The sequence below is a fragment of the Natator depressus genome, chromosome 9 (genome assembly GCF_965152275.1).
Source record: "Natator depressus isolate rNatDep1 chromosome 9, rNatDep2.hap1, whole genome shotgun sequence".
Taxonomy (NCBI): Eukaryota; Metazoa; Chordata; order Testudines; family Cheloniidae; genus Natator; species Natator depressus.
Genome location: NC_134242.1, coordinates 31,576,268 through 31,600,321, shown reverse-complemented (window position 1 = coordinate 31,600,321; position 24,054 = coordinate 31,576,268). Strand labels below are relative to the sequence as shown.

The window sequence follows — 24,054 nt, the reverse complement described above, 5'->3', positions numbered from 1 at the left end:
GCAGGCTAAATCATTGGAGTGTGGATAGTCCTCCAGTGCCTTCCTACAATTCCTCCCTGCAATTCACTGTGAAAGAATCAGTGTCCCAGCTTACTGCAGCACAAAGAACCATTGGATGTGTCCCCAGAAGTTCTAGCAACGCACATGTGGGGGAGTGAAGCACCAATGAGGACCCACTAACTTCAGTGTGGTTGCTCACATCCAGGCTAACCTAATAAGGATGCTCAGAAGCAGTCGCTGATCCCTCAAGTTAATTCTGCAATGAAAACATACCATAGGGACACTCCTTAAATAAAATCAGTTGTGGGTTTTTTTTCTGACTTAGTTAGCAGGAATAGAACTGCCAACAGGACTCTTCAGTGTGTACTTCCTAGCAATCATTTGTAATCTAAGTCTTTTATAAGAACTTTACTTTTGTAATTTTTCAATAATATCAAGATGATGTTTCAAACTTATGAAGAACTGATTTCAAAATTATTTCATGGTACCAACTGCTATTGAAAATCAGCTTTATTGTTGCTACTCTTGTCTCACAGTCTTATATTATGTCAAATGGAATCTTTGCCAGCCAATCAGATTTCAGGATAGCTAACCAGTAATCATTAGTAAACATTAAAAAAGCAATTTTCTCACCGTGAGAAAACCTGGATTTGTGCTGGAAATGGCCCAACTTGATTATCATACACATTGTAAGGAGAGTGATCACTTTAGATAAGCTATTACCATCAGGAGAGTGGGGTGGGAGGAGGTATTGTTTCATGGTCTCTGTGTATATAATGTCTTCTGCAGTTTCCACAGTATGCATCCGATGAAGTGAGCTGTAGCTCACGAAAGCTTATGCTCAAATAAATTGGTTAGTCTCTAAGGTGCCACAAGTACTCCCATTCTTTTTTATATATTCTTTAGTGGCAACTTCAAAAGAGAATTTTCAGAGCACTCATTTCCCTCCTTGACCGGAGCCCATATACTAGTACTGACTTCTAGAGAAACTCTCCACTGATGTTAATGGGAGTTGTGCATGTAGCCAGAAGGCAGTGTGTGGCTTTAAGTATGTCTTTGGTAGCATAATTTGTCATCATCATACCTGTGGAAAAGTAAAAGGAGCTTAGTTAAAGCCTCTGGTTTATAACATGTCCAGCGCTGAAGGGATATTCAGTTCTAGCCATTCAGTTTAATAGTGTTTGCTCGCTTATTAGCATCATTCATGGATATAATGTGGCTGCTCTGCAAACTCATTTCAGTGTCAAGTATCCTATAACACACATCTCTCTTACCATGTTTTTTAATTTGGGGTATACATTTAAGTTGAGCCTCTATTACGGTGTCTTTCAAAAGTTTCCATGCAGCTTGCAGGGATTTCACTTTTGGCACTGTACCTAATGTAACCCTAAAAAATGTTCCATATAGCTGAAATATGTAAGCCCAACAACTCATTATCAGAGGCATCTGTCACCTAATATAAAATGTTGGCATTATAAAACAGGTAGCTCTTCATTCTTTTCAGAAGTGTTTTTGTGATATTAGAAAGTCTTACTGTGATTTTCCAAGTACATTTGCTGTTTGGAGGGTAAACTCCAGGGAATCCTTCACTCCCAATAAACCCTGACTCTCCAGACAGAATTCCTCCACATGTAAAAGCAGGCCTGGGAATAAAAAAAAAATACTGCTTAGTTTAGAAATATATATTCCATCAACACTTTCTATAATGCTGAAGATGGAAAGACTATTAACCTGTGTGGTGGGTATGTCAGCTAAAATGTTGATACAAAAATGTACAGCAACTTTAAATAAATGATTGAATAACATTAGCAGATATTTAAATTGTAGTATAGTACAACTGTTAATGCACAAACTGAGGTGTGGCTAGAATTGACAGCTCAGCCCTTAAAAATTTTAGATATAGTGCTGCATGCTGTTATACTTACACAGTTTGTTCAAGTACAAGCTTTGCCCTGTTCATAGTAAACAAAATATGAGGGGAAAATACCACAACAATTTATATTTCTATAAAAAGCACACTTTTCCAGCAGTCATTAGAAAATGTAAAGTTAGGTGTCCCCCCCTCCACATCCCATTATCCTCACTCTATTAAAATGACAATTTATAGCAGAATTCTAAAGCAAGCCATCTCATAGATTTTTTTTTTTCCTATACTGGGAATACCAGGACCCATAATTCACCATCAATGCAACTCCTGTTTGCATCACAGCATCCATTTGGAGCTGCACTGGTGGGAATTATAGATCCTAATTTCGTCTAATGGCGCTGATGGGTAATTAGGCCCTGGCTCAGCGAAGCATGCTTAATGTAAGCACATCTTTCATGCTCGAGTACTTTGCCATGGCTGTAAAACTCTCTGAAATCACTGAAAAGGTGATATGTAGAAATGCGAAATCAGTATTAAAAGACAAGAATGTGGCAAACAGCCAAGGTGGTGGGCGTTGTTTTTCTTCCCATGAATCCAGTGCTGGCAAGTTTATTCATCCAAGAAATTATATAACAGGGTGTTTGTTTTTAATTCCAATATCCCCCAAAATAAAAAAAAATCCCTTTGAAGGTATAACCAGAATCTTTTTTTTCAAATTAAATACAAGAAACTGAGATGCTTGGGCTTTTTTTGTACAATGCCAACAAATGCTCCTATGCGTTACTAGAAAAGGGCAGAGTTTCCGTGCTCATTTTTTCTTTCATAAGAGAAAAGTAGAACAGAGGAGACCCTGATTAAGTGAGCTGTAGCTCAGGAAAGCTTCTGCTCAAATAAATTTGTTAGTCTCTAAGGTGCCACAAGTACTCCTTTTCTTCACACTTTGTAATTTGCACAAATAATGCTGATCTTAATGCCCCACTCCTCAGCAAGCATTTTGCTGAGGTGATGTCTCATCAAGATTTTGTTATATATACTGTACAATATTTACTGGCATAGGTCAAGTGTTAGATAACTTGACCACTGTAATTAGATCCTACTTAAGGCTTTGACCCTGCAGTCAGAACTGCCTGCACAGATCCTGGGTGCCGTGGGGGCATAAATGAACAAAATATATTGCGATGCAGTATCTCTGCTTTTTCCTGTTCTTATCCAGTCACTTAATTCGCAAGGTTCAATTATTGCAATGGGCCTTTCAGTCATTCGTGTGAATTCTGGACGTTTCACTCTCGCTTGTTAATAGCAGAATGGGTTGATTTAGAGGGGAATCCTTTAAGATTAGTGCCCTGGATTCTTGCCCTTCTGAGTCTTCCCTCGCGCACAGGCTCATCCCCTCCCGATGTAACACATGCCAAAGAGAGCCTCGGGTCCCACCTTTCCCCCCAGTCAGGAGTGGAGGACAGGGGCTTCGGGTCTTTCCTTCTCTGACTGACACTTCTCTCCTCCTGCCTATTCCCACAGGAGACAGAGAAACAGAGTCGCCTTGGACAGAGCCAGCGAGCCCAGCCGCCCCCACCCACCCTGCCTTGGCGCTGTTCTGTGGCGAACAAGATGTTCTCTCCTTCTGCCAGGCAAAGAAGGGGCTGCAGCTCACCCACCCCGCCCGTGGCACCAGGCGAGGCGCGGCCGCCGCAGCCGGACGGGGAGCAGCACAGAGGCTGGCTGGGGAGCCGCCAGCAGGGGCAAAAGCGCGAGGCGGTGCCTCAGCGCCCCCTCGTGCTCCTGCCTCGGTGCCTCTGGCGCCCGCCGGGCTCGGACCCGGAGGCGCGAGAGCGGGAGCCGCAGCGCGGGCGAGGGGCGGCGGGGGGTAACTGCAGGCGTCAGGAGGAGGCGGTTGAAGGGCAGGCAGGAGTGTAAGGGGTCGGGAGGCAGCGGCAGGGGGCAGAGCTCTGCGTGGCCCAGGTGGCAAAGCAGCGGCTGGAGGGGGCGCCCCCACGAGCCCGGCGGCGCTGCTGGCCCGACGAGCCGTTACCTCAGTTGCGGCGGCTGCTGGCGGGAGAGCTGCGCGGCGGCCAGCAGGAGCCCCAGGCCCCAGGAGCACGCGGCTGGCCTCATCGCGGGCGCCCCGGCTCGCCTGTGCCGAGCGGCGGCTCCTGGGCGGGGAGCTTTTAAAGGCAGGTTGCAGGCTCGGCAGCCTCTCCGCGCGGTCCCCCTGGAGGAGTTTCCCTGGCATCGCGCCGCTCCGCGTGAATATCCCGGTTGTTCTTCCAGGCGAGGGGAGGAGGGAAGAAAGAGGCTTCCCCAGCCCAGAGCTCCCCCCCTTCGCCCAGTGCTTGGAAAACTTCCCTCGCGGCCCAGGGGCAGGAGTCTGCTGCCCAGAGGCTCGGGCAGGAACATGCCGCTCAAAGCCCCTGCAGCCCGGGCTGCGTCTGGCCCCTGGCTCGTGTGGTGGGCTGGCCGCGGAGTCCAGCGGCGGTCTGCAGCGCGCTGGGTGAACTGGGGGGAGGGAGGTTACTGTGGCGTGTCCAGCGCGAAGATCACCACAGCCCCCTGCTTGGGCCAAGTGTGAAGCCCGGTCCGGGCAACACAAAGCACAGAGCCACTGCTCAAGCGGCTGTAAACATCCAGCTCGGGTGGGGAGTGTTTGTTTAACCGCGAGTCCAGTTCCTTGGGCTTTTTTATTAGTAGCAGCGAAACTGTAACTTTGTGATTCCTCCTTTTCCTCAGGAGCGGTCCTGACAGTTCCTTCTTTTCAGGGACAGCGGTTCTTTTGTCACAAGAACCTTGTACATGTCAGATCTCAGCTGGCGGATGGAGAAGAAAAATCTTCCCCATCCTTCAAAAACTCAGTTACTGATTGGCAAAGGGGAAATGATTTCCTATTGTGAAGGAGGAATGTGTATTTAAGTTCAGCTCTCAAATTTCACAAGTAATTTGTAACTGTCATATTTAGTTATGTGGGGCCTGGGGAACTGATCAACCTTACAGTCCTCAACAGAAAATGAGTCTGTGCTCTGCACAGTCTTGAGAATAATCCTACATAGTATTTACTGTACACACAGATGGACTGCACTAGTACCTGGACATGTACAAGAAGCCTGAATTAATGTACATTATCAGGAATGTTTTAAAAGGCTACTAATTATCTCAGAGAAACAAATAATTACACCATGTTTGTAATGCAGGGTTTTGCATTTCATAAATGTGGCACACCACACCAATTTTGTTTATACGGAACACAAATAATTGTACAGATGATGACACTGAGTTTAAGTACAGCTTTGTCAATATTTGTAAAATACTAGTACTGCTTTCAAAAAAATTCTTTAAAATTCTAAAATAAATTAAAAACGTCATTTTGTTTACCAGTGGTAAATATTGACTCGTTAGAATAAGGTAGCATTTAAGATCTGACTATAACAAGGGTACTCTTTAAGGCCCTGTGGGGACTACTCATCTAGTAAAGTTAAGAACATGTGTAAGTGTTTGTAGAGTAGGAGCCTAAGTTAATTAACTGAGAAAAGTAGTGAAAAAATGAAATCTTAGTAGTATTGTAGCTATTTTTTTAAGTTTACCAAGAACCAAATAGTAGTTAAAAACATACATTTTATTTTGAACAATTATTGCAACCAACATTATAATCTTGAATGTCCTTCATTTAAGATCAATATCCTTAAAATAAATGGATTTAAAAAAAACCCCTAGGACAGACTGGACAATAAATAAACACATGGACAAGAGTGAAATGAAATTGCCTGGGCAAGAACCTAGAACTTTACTTGAACAGATATTATTTCTTATGTGAATACTGGTGATAATTTAAGCCTAAAACGTATCCAGTCTTTTATTCATCTACACATAAAGATAATGTTTTAGGCTCACATTAGTGACATTATACAGCACAGACATAGTGTGTCTTGGTACAGCCAACTGCAGACTGGACTGAAAGAAATCAGACAGAACTGCCCTAGTTCAGAAAACTATTCACCAGCTAGTAGGGCAATAATGTAAACCTATTTTATGATTTATTAACTTACTTTGTTATCTGTTAAGCACTTGACATGCTTACCTACATACAAAATGCAAATAAGGGAAGTCCCCACCTCAAAGAGCTTACACTCTAAAAGACAGACAGAGATAAGACTAGATGCACAGGAGACCCCTAGGAAGGGTCCTATAAACTTAGAATTAAAAAGTAAAATATAAAAAACCTTCTCTCTCTCTCTTTCCTCTAAGGAGCGAATCCTTGGGAGAATTTGAATGGGCAGACGTGGGAGCCTGCTTCACTGGGACTGAGAGGATGTGAGGAGTGAGATGCAGCAGAGAAAAACACTAGGCAATGAAAGGGTAGTGATCCTGACACTGGTAGAGTGAATTGGGGTGCGGGGGAACTGATGGGAGATGCAACGGAACAAGATCTGAGCTGTGCAGGGCCTTGGAGACAAGGATAACTTAAAACAGCAGTTAAGAGATAGTTGATGCAGGGATTCAAAGAAGGAATTGACATGGTTAGCTCAGTGGGTGTGGGAGAAAATGTTAGCAGCTGTATTCTGGGCTGACTTGAGGTGCGTGATATGGGAAACAGGGAGGCCAAAGAGGAGGAAGTGAACACACCTTGGCCAATAGGCTTGTGTTTGGTAGCTCAAAGATTAAATAACTATTATGCATATATTTTTAATTTGGAAGAGAATGCTGGTAAAAGGTGGTAGATTGATGCCAGTGGAGGTCAAGGTCTTTGGCCAGTTTACAGACCATACATACTGCAGGCAACAGTGTAATCTCCATCTCACCCAACACACATATCCTTCCCTGGTCCTATCAATGTGTTTCTGAATGCAGAGAAGACCAACCATTTAGGGATGAGAAGGAGGTTCATTCTTCATGTCCATCGAATATTTGGCCTCACTGCTGAATGAGAGGGTGTTGATTATAATGGTGGCTTTTCTGAAGCACACGCTTAGGGCCAAATTTTCAAAGACCTCATTGCATGTGTGCCGTGGCAGCAGCAGGCACAACCTTTTCTGCACCCCTCCCAAATTGTGTTGGTTACTATTTTTCAGAAGATCTATGGGTGTGCACAGGGGGGCTGAAAGTTAGGGCTGACAAGAGTGTATCCATTCACAGCACAGAGAATTTGAAAAGAGGCTTCAGAATGCTATTTTGAATCCTGCTATTTCTGCACCTCTACTTCTGTCTTTCTTAGGGCAGGCCTAAGAGCAGCATTATTCTCTGCTGCCCTTGGCTCTGTTGGAACACACCCTATATTATAGGCTGGAAACAAGGCATATAATTTAAAAGAAAACTGCACTTAGTAAATGTAAATAACATTGCAGAAAACAGTTCAACTATGCAGCAAACAACTCAACTATGAGCAGAAACAGGGACAAGACTGGCTGGTCTCCATCAGCGTTAGCAGAAGAAAGAGGAAAAAGGGCTCAGTAAGCAATTGAACTTTTTTTAAAGTGTTACCACTCGTATTAATCTTAAACTACTCTGTTAGTGTACGTTAGTATAGTCTGGAGTTATCTAACCTCTAAGAGACTGATGGGAATGCTCTCGGCAAGAGAAAACAGTGGAAGGAACAGTAGTGAACTTTTAGATTGCATGCAAAATATATTAAGTTATTTAGGTTGCAAGGTCAAATGTTCAAGAGTTAGGAAATGCCAGATTTATGCTTGCCCATGCAATCTTAGTTCTGTCCCTTTCTGTGTCTCACCTATGTACTAAATGAGGTAGCGATTCTATGCAAAAATTGTATGTGCTTGTATAATTAAATACCATATCCTAATGCAGACACACAACTTACTTTCCTTTTCCTTGAAAGTTAAGGAAGTAACTTCTCTTTAAAGGAAAAATGCAAAAAAACAAATTCCATTTTATTTTAACAACCCTATCCCCATTAGGCATCATTATCAGGGTTGGAACTCTGAACCTTCAGCACTGCAGTAGAACAGTAGCAAGAGATGGCTGCTATCTGAGAGGGGGTTATATTGGTTTGGTATACATTCTTCCTTCTTTGATACTGGCATTGCCAAGGCCTCCTTTCCTCTCCCCTTCAATCATCTCCCTTTCTCTCTACCAGCATTTTTCATGAACAACTGAACAGCTTTACAAGAGTAAATGTTTTCCAGTGTCTATCATCCTGGGCCATGTTTAAACTAGTGGCCTAGGGTTGAAAGAGTGTCTCTCATTACCAAACGTCCAAAGAAGATATTTTATGTAAACAAAATAGGAGACAAGCTTCCAACCCATTGTCTGGCTAGTCTGTCTTTTTTCCCTGAATGTTAAAACAATTTTTTGAACTGGAAAACAGCATTTTTTACCTAAGATGCAACATCATCCTTACAATCAGCTAGATTTTGAAGCAGAATCGGTAATTAATAAATACAATTTTAAAAAGGACCATACAAATAAAAATAGACATTGTTATTCTGTACATTAAATAGATGCCATTCCCTACAAACAACACCCACATGGCATATATACACCTGAAAACAGGAGCTGGCTGCTGCTGTGTGTGACATAATGTAGTACTAGAACTCCTGGTTTTGTTCTTATAAACAGACAGAGACATTGCCGTTCGAGACATTTGGTTTTAAGAGAATTCCAAGCAAAGTTGCATGTAACAGTCTTCTTTATATGGAAATATTAACTAATGAATGCTGTTCTCTTACAGACAGTATGAACCTTGTGTTCCTCTATTCCTTGTTTCAGCAGCAATAGGCTGCTGCACTTTGAAGTGAATAGCACTTTGATCAGGAACCCAGCTTTGTAAATTTATTGGTCACAGCAGGTCCACTAATCTTGATATAAACACAGGGTAATGCCATTTCTTAATGGAGAATGGGGATAGTGCAAAGTTCAAGTGTAAGTTCCAAACTTCAGATCAGAAGTTCTACCTTTGCTTTGAAAAGAGCCATCAATATGGTATTCCTATTGCTTTTTCAAAAGGCATATGGCCTCGTTCTGATCTCTCTGTGTTTTTACACAAACATAACTCCATTGACATCAGGCAAGTTATCCTGATTTGAACTGATGAAAATGTGTTCAGAACAAAGCTCTTTATTTCTTCTGGCTTTAACTTAAGCACCAAGTTTTTTGTTTTTTTCATTACGTCTTAGCTCTCTTCTTTCAAGGAACACCAACATTAAAATTGCACTTCTTTCACAAACATTTTTACCTCACATTGTTCCAAGTCAGTTGTTGACTTTGTGCATTTGACACCATGACAAAGGAAGAGATTGAGGGCTAATACTGCTTTATTGCTTGATAACTTGGGTGCTATCATATAAATACTAATAATTTGTAAACCTTCCTAAGACAAAAGAGATCCAAGAAGTATCAAATGATATGCATGTTTACCAGGATGTTTTAAGATTGTCAGGACTCACGGTGTGTAGTGCACAGATATTTCATTATAGGCCAGGTTTCATATAAGACTGTGCCAACATTTTCTAATGGACTTTCAAGAGTCCGTTACCTGGTAGCATGAATTTATAGTTACAGAGTCCCACAGAGGGTAACAAAATTGCTAAGGTAATGGATTCTGTGGGATCTTCTAAGAGTCATAATAACAAACTATTTATCCAAAGGCTTCAGCAGTGCAAATTAAAGATATCGGTCCAAAGAAAATAGTCAAGACACAACAGAAACATCTGCACAAAGCTCTGGAGTTGAAGGCCATAAGATTAGAAAACCAGAAACGTATTAATGTTGTCACTGATGTAAGACAATCTTACAGCTGTCTCATACATCAACAAGCAGGGAGGAACCAGGAGCTTCAGTCTCAATAGGATAGCATTAGAGTTCCAGCATTGGGCAGGGCATCCTAAACTGTCAATAAAAGGTTTCAGAGTAGCAGCCGTGTTAGTCTGTATTCGCAAAAAGAAAAGGAGTACTTGTGGCACCTTAGAGACTAACAAATTTATTTGCGCATAAGCATCCAATGAAGTGAGCTGTAGCTCATGAAAGCTTATGCTCAAGTAAATTTGTTAGTCTCTAAGGTGCCACAAGTACTCCTTTTCTTTTTGTCAATAAAAGCCATTCACATCAAGGGAGCACGAAAAATAAAGACAGATTGTCTCAGCAATCAATCGGTATTCCAGGCCAAATTCAGCATGAATTGGCAAGTATTCAAGTAGATTAATATTATGGATGGAAATTCCAAAAAGCTGGATCCATTTGCCTTGGCAGAGAAGATTATTAATCATTCTTTGCCTCAGGGAAAGAAATAGGAAGGGAGCAGTAAAGATATCCTGTCACAGAAATGTTCAAAAAGAATCTGTTTTATTTTTGTTCATGAGAAGTAAAATCATCTTCAAGAGAGATATGGAAGAGAACCATCCTTGGATCCATTCTCATCAAGCAAAGTCAGAAAAGTTGTTGACGGTATATCAATAAACTTCAGAAGTATTATAGTTGAGCCTGGCTTAAACAATTGACATCTTTGGGCAAGGTACAGAACAATAGTTTATTTTAAACTATTCCTTTTATGTACTCTGCTAACAAAGGCATAGTCCTGCTGGAGGTAGCAGATATCTGCCTGACACTCTTCACATATTTATACATTATAGTGTACGCTTTCCCTACATTTCCACTGACTGAAAGAACACAAGGGAGGGAAGATGTCACTAAATGTTCATCCACATGTAGTCAAAATAAAGTGAAGTACAATTAGGAAAAAGCAAGCTAATAATTCTTGGGAAAGAGAACTCTCTGTATGTAATGGGAATGAGAAACTTGGGTAATAGTAATGCTGAAAAATATGCACAGATAATATGAAGATGCTTCGGACCATGTAAGTCCCTAGAAAAAAGGATATGGGGTGAGAGTGGACAACATATTAGGCTCTAGTTTACACTGTGATGTGAAAGTAAAGGACAATGCAATTTGGGTTGTATACACAGATGCATTAAATAGTGGAGTAGAGAAAGAATGCTTCCTCTTTCTATGGTCCAATTACAATCAGTTCTGGAGACCACATTATAGTTTCCCAAGGCCAGTTTTAAAAGCCCCATCGCTTCTGACTTGGAAAACTGTACTGAACCAAATCTAATAAATGTGCAAAAAAGGGGCAATTGTGTAGCTTCTATGAGTGTATCATTAGGAGAAATGGACATACATTGGTCTCAGAGAAAAAGACATTTAATAGGAAATTTTCCTATTACTAGACTGGCACAATAGCACCTTAATGTGTAATACTACTGAGCTATCTAATAAAATATGGTGTTGTGCAATAAAGTTGCTAATTCATTACTGCAGAATGCTTTTCAAAGGCAATATGAATAAGCAGTCATTTAGCTCCTCAGAAAGCCACTACAATATAGCAAAATCTCAAAATGCAGCAGTAGCAATTGGAGAATTTCTGTAACTCATTCTGATCTTTTTATCTTTTCTAAAGGAAGAAAAAAATCTGTGCTATTCATATGACAGGAGTTTTTTTAGGGATTTTAAATATCTTTATAGATCAGATCACATGACTTTTGTTACCCTAAAGTGATTGACGACAACTTTCAGTTTCCACACAGTAAATGATTACAGACATGGCAAAATGCAGAATTGTATCCTGTTCTCAGTTACACCTGTACAACACTGGCTGGAATTTGATCTTACACCAGTTTTACATATTGCACTTCATGCACTGTCACTATTAACACTGGTGTAAGTGAGAATGGAATCAAACCCCTTCTGAAATTATTCCAGTTCAGTATTCCTAATATTGTTCCAAAACATTTCCTTTATTTTAATTTATAAACCCATAGATGTAACAGAGAACCATGTGGTCTAATTGGCCCTCCAGAGAATCTGCTTTAATAAAAAACATTTCCTAGCGTGGGGGAATACTTTAAGAAACTTTAGTTCATCTAAATATAAAATATCCTTTTTCTCCTGGGATTACAGCACACCTCTATAACAAAACCACAGTCAGCTAAAAACAAATATAATGACTTGCAGGTGAAGAGGGCAATGAGAAGCAAACCCTTCGCAAAATACTGGTATGTAATAAAAAGACTTCCTCTACATTGAGAGGAGATGGAAAACCACAAAGACTCTACCATGATCCAAGGCCTTTCCTGCAACTTGGCTTCTCTGTTGAAATGGAAGGTGCTGACTCAATTGAATTTATAACCCAGGAATCATACATCTGAATGATATGGGGGAAGCCATATCTGAAAGGTTCATTCCCACAAAGTTAAGTCCCGAACCTGGGAAAAATGTCTGTCCCTTCATTGTAATGTTAGCTGCTGCTGCTGCTGAAGATAGATTAGTCTGGGGAGAAAAAGTTATACAAACATTTTGAAAAGGAAGACATAGATGCAGCCATCCTCTATTGGGTACAATCTAACATTTGACCCTACATTGTATGTGCTGTTCAGGCTATCAATCCCCCGAATCCCTTCATTGGCTCCCCATTGTTCACTTTTAAAATTTAGGGCATGGGGAGGGAAGGGGAACCTTGCATCAGGACTAGACAGCTCTGAATCAGGGAGTTGCATCTGGCTTCCTGTGGTCTTCCCCTCTCTCTAAATGCAGTTTGAATGTAATGCAGAAACTGGGCCAAACTGTTTCACCAGTGGCTAAAACTCAGCTATCTGCTATGTGTGCTACAGTAGTAGATTTAAATTTTTTAAATACAAAATGACTGGCATGGGAGATGCACACATGCATTCAAAGGCAGAATTTTTAGCCTTTAGCACAAAATTGTGTATTTTAAACATCTGGAATCTATTATGTTGCTGTTTAATGAATTTCACAGAACCATTGTTACTTATTGTTTAAAGGAATATGATTGTCAGTACCAAATCCATTGCTGTACTGCAAAATAAGTCACACAAACAGCATAAATACATGCAAAAAAATTAGATTCTTAAAAAAAAAAAAAAAACTTCTGGCAGAGGAAAAATGCTTGTTCTGTTATTGCTAAGGCTATTTGATAGGCAGAACTGTAGACTGCATGAAATCTGTGGAGAAGTCCAACAAGTCAAATTCATGAACTCCCATGAAGTAGCACATTTGCTTCAAAAACTGTGATCAGCATAAAGACTATAAAATATTAGAGAAACTACCGTGTATGTTAAAAATTAGACCTGTTATATTACATGACATGATTGTGTTTCTAAAGTTACATCTGAAGAAGTTTGGTTAATTATAATGCCTTTATACCCCAACATATTTACAGTTGACAATAACAATCCTGTTGTACAAATTGCAGAACTTTACTTTTGGAAAGAGTTGTATCGGACCAGTTGTATCCAATATCAAATTAAATTTGTCATTGTATGTGTATTCCAAGAGTTTCACTTATTTTAATTTTACAAAGATCTGTAGTTCATTTTAATTTTATGAATCTGTGGGGAAATCATTCACCATCAACAACAAACAAGAGTTGGCTCAATTTAATATTGTTTTATAAAGTTCAGCATTAACTTTAATGCTCCTAAACTATGCTGACATTACAGTTTTGGACCCAGTCAATTGCAGTGGAAGATCCTCCACACCCCATGCCAACATACTTCAACCCATGTTAGCGGGTAAAGGGGCGATTCAGGCTCTAGGTCCATTCAGTCTTTGGTCTCAGTGCAGAGATTGCAAACAAGGTTTTCTTTAGTGCCAGCTGTGATATGGAAACTTGTGCTCCAGGAACTGCAGAACACCTAGTTCACATCCCATATGGCCTCTGAATTGAATTTACATTAATAAGAAAAAAGTAGTACCTTTTTGAGTGAGGATGTCAAAGAGCCTTATAAAGATGAGTAAGTACATTATTATCTATTTTACAGGTGGGGTGCAGGGAGTGAGACACAGAGAGATTCAGTGAGTTGGCTAAGGTCATGTAATAACTTCAGACAGGTTATACTTGAATGTCTGAAGGTAGAATTTAGCCTAATGAATTTGAATAAAATAATCCACAATGCTGTGGGGTCTGTGTGGACCCCAATAAAATATCTGAAAATAAAATTGTTTTTAATTCATATTCATGTATCTTGTCTCTAAGCATTATCTAAATTACCATTTGGAAAACTATACAAATTGAAACAAAAGATATATAAACTGGCCCATTTGTGACTGAAAGACTGGGGACTGATTCTCCTTTTACATGACTTTTGTGGAAATGGCTTTGGGTCATGCCCTATGTAGTTAGGCAAACACTCCTTCGTAGGGATATTATGTTTTACTGTGACAAACTAACTCCATTTCAAAATTCCTCAGGCTCTTTATTTAAGAAAATGAGGGTCCATGATAATCAGAAGTTAGGGCCTGTGACCCAAACTCACAGTGACTGCAGAACAACACATTTCACACATGTATGGGTCCCAATTTAGCTGGGGTTTGTATTTTTACGTACCCAAATGGATTCATTCATGTTCTGAACCAAGGGCTAAGTTTGCCCCCCGATGCAGCTCTGTTTTACCAGGAATTAATCTGTCAAATATAACTGTAAACAGGGAAGGCATTTGAGGCACAGGAGTACCAAAAACTCAACAGAAACCACAAAACCTCTGTAGTTTTATGTAATTATCCTCAAAATGACCAAATTGTTTTTAAATTCTGTAAAAAATAGTTGGTCTCCAACTAGAATCCTTTTGCCAACTGTTTTTTTCTGGTGTGATTTTTTACATCCAAGTTTTAAACCCCTGAAAAAAGGGAGTTAAAATGGAAAAAACTGACGGGACCATAACTATAGTGATGTATCATCTGCTGCTGCTGTGAGATGCTCCCTGATTGATTTGTTGCAAGAAAAGAGCTACTGGTAAAATAATTCTCAATAAATTATTTATGGGAATAGTTATTATTATTGGATCATTACCTAAAACAGCAAGAGGGTATCAATATAACCGTATTTTTCCAGATTTCTTCAGTAGATGGACTGAATGTTTTCTACCTCAGAAGGCTGTAGCCCAAGTAGCTGCCAGTAAAACTGGAAGTTTTTCCAGGGCATGAATTCCCAGGAAACCCTCTCACAGAAGCCCTTCCTTTCATGAGAATATGTAAAATTCATAACTTTTTAGGGATACATTACAGGTTATCTACTGTTTCTCACCCTCAGTCTGATTTGAGATAATAAATACAGGATTAATAAAGCCTCTGTGAATAAACAATATATAATTTGAAATGCTCTCTAAAGTAAGCCCATCTTTCTATTCTGTGTGTGGTGACTGGAATCTCTCTCATATACCAGGTTCTGATGGGTATGGAACAGATCAGAGAGGAACACTGATGATACCTTTTATAGGAATGGGGAATGCAAAGGAAAAAATAAACACTTACCAAAGATCTTCCAGCTGGAGTTAACAATTTAAACAAGCTCTTAAAGAAAATTAGATTGTTTTTGAAATATTTAAGCATTAGATGCTAATTTCCTCATACGGATGTTCTTCCAAATCTTTAAGACAAGCCTTTGTTGTAGTATTAAGTGAACAGACCATTTGTCCTCACCAGCAAAACAGCTCTTTCATTAGAAACCATCCAGAGCAAAGAGACATATTTTAAGATCATAGCATCTTATAACATCATGGTTCTGTCCCTGCTCCCACTGACTTTAGTGGGAGCAGAAACAGCCTGTTTATGTCCCACAACAAGAGGTGTCTATCACAGTATGCGTTTATAAAATAGTTCAAGTCTGACTAAAATAAAGAACCCTCAAGACCTGTCTGGGAGCTGAACAGAGAGTGCTGTATGGATTTCTCATACTCTTTGGTGAAACTTCCTAATACAAGTTAGCATTAGAAAAATTTTAGGAAAATCCAGTGTGCTCTTAGGATTTGTTTTCAATTTACATTTCCTAAGAGCAAAATCATGCAGACGCTGTGATTGACACAGATGAGAAGCTGCCTTTGAGTCACTCACGTGAATTGTGAGATCCAAAAGCAAAATCTCCAAGTGGAGAAAGCACAACATAGAATATTAGGGTTGGAAGAGACCTCAGGAGGTTATCTAGTCCAATCCCCTGTTCAAAGCAGGACCAACACCCACTAAATCATCCCAGCCAGGGCTTTGTCAAGCCAGGCCTTAAAAACCTCTAAGGATTGAGCTTCCACCACCTCCCTAGGTAACCCATTCCAGTGCTTCACCACCCTCCTTGTGAAATAGTGTTTCCTGATATCCAACCTAGACCTCCCGCACTGCAACTTGAGACTATTGCTTCTTGTTCTGTCATCTGACACCACTGAGAAGAGCCTAGCTACATCCTCTTTGGAACCCCCTGTCAGGTAGTTGAAAGCAGCTATCAAATCTCCCTTCACTCTTCTCTTCTGTAGACTAAATAACCCCAGTTCCCTCAGCCTCTCCTCATAAGTCATGTGCTCCAGCCCCCTAATCATTTCCGTTGCCCTCCACTGGACTCTCCCCAATTTGTCCACATCCCTTCTGTAGTGGGGGGACCAAATACTCCAGGTGTGGCCTCACCAGTACCAAATAGAGGGGAATAATCACATCCCTCGATCTGCTGGCAATGCTCCTACTAATACAGCCCAATGTGCCATTGGCCTTCTTGGCAACAAGGGCACACTGCTGACTCATATCCAGCTTCTCGTCTGCTGTAATCCCCAGGTCCTTTTCTGCAGAACTGCTGTTTAGCCCAGTTGGTCCCCAGCCTATAGCGGTGCATGGGAGTCTTCCTTCCTAAGTGCAGGACTCTGCACTTGTCCTTGTTGAACCTCATCAGATTTCTTTTCCTTATCCCTACCCCATAAACTTGAGCTTTGGTAGGGGGCACACAGAACCACAAATGGCATGGGACTGTGACAGAAAACAAGAGGAGACTGCTCAGAGAGTAGGAAAATGCTGAAATCCAGTCCAAAGAAGTATTTCAAGCAGCACTTACTAGGATGTGCTTAAATAGGTAATTGCATATAAAAAGAGCAGAGTTTGGCTCTGTGACGCATCTCTTTGAAGTCAGTTTGGACTATAAAGATTTTAGGTATGTAAAAAAATCGGGAAGCTTCAAGAAGTGCATGGTCTGTACCTTTAAAGGTGAGATGCATGTTTTAACAAAACTTCCTCAACTGTAGCAATATGTACTGCCTTGCCTGCTCTGAGAGGGGGCTTTCAGCCTGTTATAAAGTCATATGCCATGGCTGTGGTTGATACAAAGAAAATGCTGTTCTCTTCCACCATTGCATCTACAAAGTCCTGCCCAGCAGAATTGTTTCAAGTGGTTGGCAGCTTGGCAAACCATAGCTTCCTCCACTCTGAAACAGTCAGATTTTCTTGCTGGAGCTTTTTGTCTACTTTAAGGATAAAGATCCTGTGATGGGTTGGGTCACAGAAACCCCCTTGGGACTGCCACCTGATGTGCTGAGATTACCTTTGAGCCCGTTTTCCCTGCCAGTGTGGGACTTCAGCACCCTGCCTTGTTGAGCCAGACACACTAGTCTGCTGCAAACACAGATCCAGGTCTGAACAATGTCCCCCAAAAGCTGCAGGCTTAACAGAAAATGGTTTAAGAAGTCCTCCTGTCTCTAGCACCCAGACCCCAATGGGATCCAAACTGCAAATAAATCTGTTTTACCCTGTATAAAGCTTATACAGGGTAAACTCATAAATTGTTTGCCCTCTATAACACAGGTAGAGGGATATGCACAGCTGGTTGCCCCTCCCCCAGTATTAACACTTACTCTGGATTAATTAATAAGTAAAAAGTGATTTTATTACATACAAAAAGAAGGCTTTAAGTGGTTCCAAGTACTAACAGATAGAACAAAGTAAAACACCAAACAAAATAAAATAAAACACTCAAATCTAAGCCTAATACAGTAGGAAACTAAATGCAAGTAAATCTCACCCTCAGAGATGTTCCAATAAGCTTCTTCTTAATAGCCTCCTTCTAGTCTGGTAATTCTTTCCCCTGGTACAGTCCTTGTTCCAGCTCAGGTGGTAGCTAGGGGATTTCTCATGACTGCAGCCCCCTTTGTTCTGTTCCACCCCCCCGTTATGTACCTCGTGCACAAGGTGGGAATCTTTTGTCTCTTTGGGTCCCCACCCCTCCTTCTAAATGGAAAAGCACCAGGTTTAAGATGGATTCCAGTACCAGGTGACATGGTCACATGTCCTGAGAGACTCCAAGCCTTCATTCTTCCTGGCCTGACTCTCAGGAAGGCTTGCAAGTAAACAGAGCCATTTACAACCAATTGTCCTAGTTGATGGGAGCCATCAAGATTCTAAACCACCATTAATGGCCCTCACTTTGCATAATTACAATAGGACCTCAGAGTTAGATTTCATATATCTAGTTTCAGATACAAGGATGATACATTCATACAAATAGGATGAACACACTCAGTAGATTATAAGCTTTGTAATGATACCATACAAGAGACCCTTTGCATGAAGCATATTCCAGTTACATTATATTGACACTTATTAGCATATTTTCATAAAATCATATGGAGTGCAATGTCACAGATCCATCTTTTCATACCAGTCTGGCTTTCATTGTGGTAGAACAGTATCAGGAAGAGACAAAGGCACCATCTTCTCTGATTGGACATAGGACAGTACCATTTACTAGAAAAGCAGTGGCAACCTATAAGTTGGGTCCCTGCCCTGCCTAGCTGGTGAAAGCAACCGGAGATATAGTATATAGGGTTGAGATTGGTATCACCTGTGTGTGTGTGTATCTGGGTGCTGCTCAGCTCTCGTCCCCTAACGCCCCTACTTTACCTGTGCTATATTGATGACATCTTCATCATCTGGACCCATGGAAAAGAAGCCCTTGAGGAATTCCACCATGATTTCAACAATTTCCATCCCACCATCAACCTCAGCCTGGTCCAGTCCACACAAGAGATCCACTTCCTGGACACTACAGTGCTAATAAACGATGGTCACATCAACACCACCCTATACCGGAAACCTACTGACCGCTATTCCTACCTACATGCCTCCAGCTTTCACCCTGACCACACCACACGATCCATCGTCTACAGCCAAGCTCTGCGATACAACCGCATTTGCTCCAACCCCTCAGACAGAGACAAACACCTACAAGATCTCTATCAAGCATTCTTACAACTACAATACCCACCTGCGGAAGTGAAGAAACAGATTGATAGAGCCAGAAGAGTTCCCAGAAGTCACCTACTACAGGACAGGCCTAACAAAGAAAATAACAGAACGCCACTAGCCGTCACCTTCAGCCCCCAACTAAAACCTCTCCAACGCATTATTAAGGATCTACAACCTATCCTGAAGGATGACCCAACACTCTCACAAATCTTGGGAGAAAGGCCAGTCCTTGCCTACAGACAGCCCCCCAACCTGAAGCGAATACTCACCAACAACCACATACCACACAACAGAACCACTAACCCAGGAACCTATCCTTGCAACAAAGCCCGTTGCCAACTGTGCCCACATATCTATTCAGGGGACACCATCACAGGGCCTAACAACATCAGCCACACTATCAGAGGCTCGTTCACCTGCACATCCACCAATGTGATATATGCCATCATGTGCCAGCAATGCCCCTCTGCCATGTACATTGGTCAAACTGGACAGTCTCTACGTAAAAGAATAAATGGACACAAATCAGATGTTAAGAACTATAACATTCATAAACCAGTCGGAGAACACTTCAATCTCTCTGGTCACGCAATCACAGACATGAGGGTCGCTATCTTAAAGCAAAAAAACTTCAAATCCAGACTCCAGCGAGAAACTGCTGAATTGGAATTCATTTGCAAATTGGATACTATTAATTTGGGCTTGAATAGAGACTGGGAGTGGCTAAGTCATTATGCAAGGTAGCCTATCTCCCCTTGTTTTTTTCCTACAAACCCCCCCCCAAGACGTTCTGGTTAAACTTGGATTATTGCTGTGCACATTGTAAGATGAGCTATTGCCAGCAGGAGAGTGAGTTTGTGTGTGTGGTTTTTGGAGGGGGGTGTGTGTGTGGGGGGGGGTGAGAAAACCTGGATTAGTGCTGGAAATGACCCACCTTGATTATCATAAAAAGAAAAAAGAAAAGGAGTACTTGTGGCACCTTAGAGACTAACCAGTTTATTTGAGCATGAGCTTTCGTGAGCTACAGCTCACTTCATCGGATGCATAGCATATTGTGGAAACTGCAGAAGACATTATATACACACAGAGACCATCTCTGTGTGTATATAATGTCTTCTGCAGTTTCCACAATATGCTATGCATCCGATGAAGTGAGCTGTAGCTCACGAAAGCTCATGCTCAAATAAACTGGTTAGTCTCTAAGGTGCCACCAGTACTCCTTTTCTTTTTTCTTTTTACGAATACAGACTAACACGGCTGTTACTCTGAAACCTTGATTATCATGCGCATTATAAAGAGAGGTTTCAAAGAGGGATGGGCTATTACCAGCAGGAGAGTGAGTTTGTATGTGTGTGGGGGGGGGGGGGGGAAGGGTGAGAAAACCTGGATTTGTGCTGGAAATGGCCCTACTTGATAATCACTTTAGATAAGCTGTTACCAGCAGGAGAGTGGGGTGGGAGGAAGTTTTGTTTCATGGTCTCTGTGTGTATATAATGTCTTCTGCAGTTTCCACGATATGCTATGCATCCGATGAAGTGAGCTGTAGCTCACGAAAGCTCATGCTCAAATAAACTGGTTAGTCTCTAAGGTGCCACAAGTACTCCTTTTCTTTTTTCTTTGTCCCTTATAGGTATCATTTGCTTCCTCAGACTTTTTATTTTAGAAAGTTTCTCATTATTGTCTCTTTCAATAAAACTGCTAACAGTATGAACCAAGGAAAATGTGCACTCAGGCAGCACTATCTAATATTTTGTAATTGGATTTATGTTTCCTCTGACTGTATTTTCTATTCTGTTTTTTGCATTTGCCACTTTCCTTTAGATATCAGGATGATAAATGGACCATGCATCTTTCAAAGCTGTATGTTTGTGGTGCTGGCATCATTCTGTTCCAGAAAGAATGGCAGAGCACAATACTTGGAACAGAGAAAAGTGTGTGGTCCAGTTTGAAACCACAGTATGACTGCATGTTCTTGTGCTATATGATAGCCCTGGGATAATGATTGAATTTCTTAAAAATTATTGGGTTGCATTACTCAAACACTTTTGTAAAATTAACCAGTTAATCACCTCAACAGTCTTGCAAAAATGTGAAATTGTACCTGCCCGGCACAAAGTCTATCTGTCCATACTGGATGATTATGATGATGATAACTAAAACAAGAAATATTTGACTCACGGCTGGTTAGTGGGCAAGTGAAAAATTACATAGCTACAGGATAACAACAGCTCCCTACTGAAATTTAGTAGCAATATCCTTGCAGACGGTAGTATCAAATAATCAAATTGAAATGCAACTGAGATAAGAAAAAAGCCACTAATACTGGATTATATGAGGGCATCATGAGAACATGTCTAGAGATATGTATTTTGTGAGATTATGTTTGTAAAACGTATGAGTAATAAAAAGGATATGACTCAAGAATGACTAACGGGAATGAGTTACAGAGTTTACTCTTGGGACTCAGATTTCTGGCTGTGGTGACTAAGTTTCTCTGCCTCCAATTCCAAGTATGAGATGAGTTTCTAAATCTCATTCATGGCGATGTTGTAAGAGTAGAAGGACTTTGTATTAATTTATGTTAGTCTTAATTTGAAAGTTAAAAATCCTAGACTGGGGCTCTATGATATATTGCACAGTACAGTAAAAGTTGCTTAGCATTGAAAGCTATATAAAAAGGTCTCAAAATGCTGTTTGTCCAATACATAATAGTGTTATTGCAATCACGTTAATGAGATGCATGTTAGGAGTTACTGGTGTAAGTATTTCAGTATGAAACTCTCCAGAAAAAGCACTAAATATGGAGAGCTGTGCCCAAGAAACCCTATGATAGCTGTCTGCAGAAACCACACCTGGACTGTCATTTAGGCCAGGGCAGTAGCTCTCAATCTGTGGTTTGTGGAAGACTATGCCTAAGGGGTCCACAAAAGAGGCTGAGAACCACCAATTTAGGGGATTGCATCTTTGAGGCTCTGTCTTGTTTGGAGTCTACAAAGTAGTATCAAGCACAAAAAAATATACTGCAAAGAATCTTTAAAAAATAAGTTCTCAAGTAATGTGAAAAACTTGGATGAAATAGACACATCTGAAATTCCTAAAGGAAAGGTTGTGCGAAGTTTGACTTCAAAAGCAGAAAAAGCCCTATCTGGAGTGTTAGAGGAGGAAATGATCATAGATCACAGAAATGTAGGACTGGAAGGGACTTTGATAGGCCATCTAGTCCAGTTCCCTGCACTGAGGCAAGAGTAAATATTATCAGGAGATCCCTGACAGGTGTTTGTCTAACCTGTTCTTAAAAACCTCCAATGACAGAGATTCCCCAGCCTTCCTAGGTAATTTGTCCCAGTGCATAGCTATCCTTACAGTTAGGAGGTTTTTTTTAATGTCTAGCCTAAATCTCCCTTACTGCAATTTAAGCCCATTGCTTCTTGTCCTGTCCTTGATGGTTAAGGAGAACAATTTATCACCTTCCTCTTTATAACAATCTTTTACATACTTGAAGACTGTTATCATGTCCACCCTTGGTCTTCTCTTCTCCAGACTAAACAAACCCAATTTTTTCAATCTTTCCTTTTTGGTCATGTTTTCTTGATCTTTAATCAAAGGGGCAGAATGGACTGATATTCTAAAGGGGGAAGAAAGCAGCTGTCACCATCACATGGAATACATAGGCAATGAAATTCACAGGGAAGTAACACCCTGATAAACTATCAAACAGTTCAGCAATTGCACATTGTACAGGCTGTAACTGATGCATTGGAGACTGCCAGACTAGCAAGATGTGAATTGCAGTTGTTTAGACATTATAGCAGAAGATCAAATAAGAATTGATGAAGCATCCTTGTCAAGAAATTGATGTATTATGACAGTATTTTGAACATGGGTGTGATGGGGCATCTGCCCCACACAGCATTGAAAGGGATTTAAGTGGCCAGGCAGGCCAATGAACTCCACTGGGTGCACCTGGAGGAGGAGCCAGGAAGCACGCCATTAATTAGAAGTAGGCTCAGCTGGGCAGGGACAGGCAGGGACAGTATAAAGCCCAGGAGCAGTAAGCAGCAAGGAGGCTGTAGGAAGGCAGGGAAGTAGGCTACAGTTATTCTATGAGTGGAGGGACTTAGAAGGCTAGCAAGCCCAAGGAGCCAAATGAGTAGGAAGAAGCCCAGGGAAACAGCAGCAAGGGGTCAGACCATGCAGAGACCTTGGCTGCTTGTTATAGGGTCTCTGGGATGGAACCCAGTATAGAGGGTGAGCCTGACTTTCCCTACTATTGACTGGGAGGTGGCAATGGTATTGGAAATGCCACCCAGTCAGCAGTTCTGGAAGGACTTTGAATTCCCTGGAAGGGGGGACCTTTAGTGAACGAGCTGGAGGGCCCAGCCATGAAGAGGAGACTGCAATCCGCAGAGTGAGAGGGGCTGCAGGGTGAGACAGCATGGGGGAAAGATGCTGCTGGAAGAAGAGTGCAAGCCTGGCAGAGCTAATTTCCAAAATAGTCAGCAGGAGGCGCCACTAGTGGTGAGTTAACTCTGTGACAATGGGAGACAAAAACATGTGGCTATTACACCAATGTTTCATCCAAATAATAACACTGATCATGAACTAAGGATGAGGGCAAAGCTTGGATGATTCATGCAAATAGAAACCTGCTGGGTGGTTTGAATCTTCTGTCCCTGAGAAAGCAGGGTTACAGTAATAAACTGTTCTGGTAGCATAAAGAGTTTATTAAAATGTGTGCAGCCTCGCTTGCTGGCCTTCCTTGGACCTGCTGAGTGGCCTGGAAGGTAAATAAGGATGTCTCCAGAAAGTAAGGCCACTTGAGGCAATGACCATAACCAAATAAAAGCCACAATGTTTCTGGGGTTATTCCATGCTGCTTATACACCACCCTTCCTCAGAGTTGTGCCTGAAGGCCAATCCTGCCCTTAATTAAATAGCTCCTAGTTTCCATAGGAATTGATGAATTAGAAATGCATATAGCTATCACTTTCAGAGGTGTCATAGTGCTTCACAAACAGTAGTGTATAAGGGGGTGATTTTTCAAATGCACAAAGGGCAGTAAAGCACCCAGTTCCCACTGACTCAACCTCCCACTCATTTGTGCTTTTGAAAATCTCCCCAGTGTTCTCCATCTGATCCCTGTGAGGCAATTAAATGGCTAAAATAAGAAGAAAAGGAGTACT

The 24,054-nt window shown here is 41.2% G+C and overlaps 1 protein-coding gene across 4 annotated transcripts in view; it reads right to left on the bottom strand.

The window, feature by feature from the left end:
* The window catches only part of PCOLCE2 (procollagen C-endopeptidase enhancer 2), a 46,545-nt gene extending 42,254 nt beyond the window's left edge, over positions 1 to 4,291 (bottom strand). For 2 of the 4 annotated variants that reach the window (XM_074963830.1, XM_074963831.1), the window contains exons 1-2: positions 3,897 to 4,276; positions 1,535 to 1,643 (exon numbers count right to left, since the gene is read on the bottom strand). In XM_074963830.1, coding sequence (XP_074819931.1) covers positions 1,535 to 1,643; positions 3,897 to 4,261 — 474 coding nt within the window. In that variant the 5' untranslated portion in view covers positions 4,262 to 4,276. Of the gene's footprint in view, positions 1 to 1,534; positions 1,644 to 3,896 lie in introns of all 4 variants that reach the window. The other 2 variants (XM_074963832.1, XM_074963829.1) reach the window with 2 other exon arrangements.
* Between the last annotated feature and the right edge of the window lie 19,763 nt (positions 4,292 to 24,054).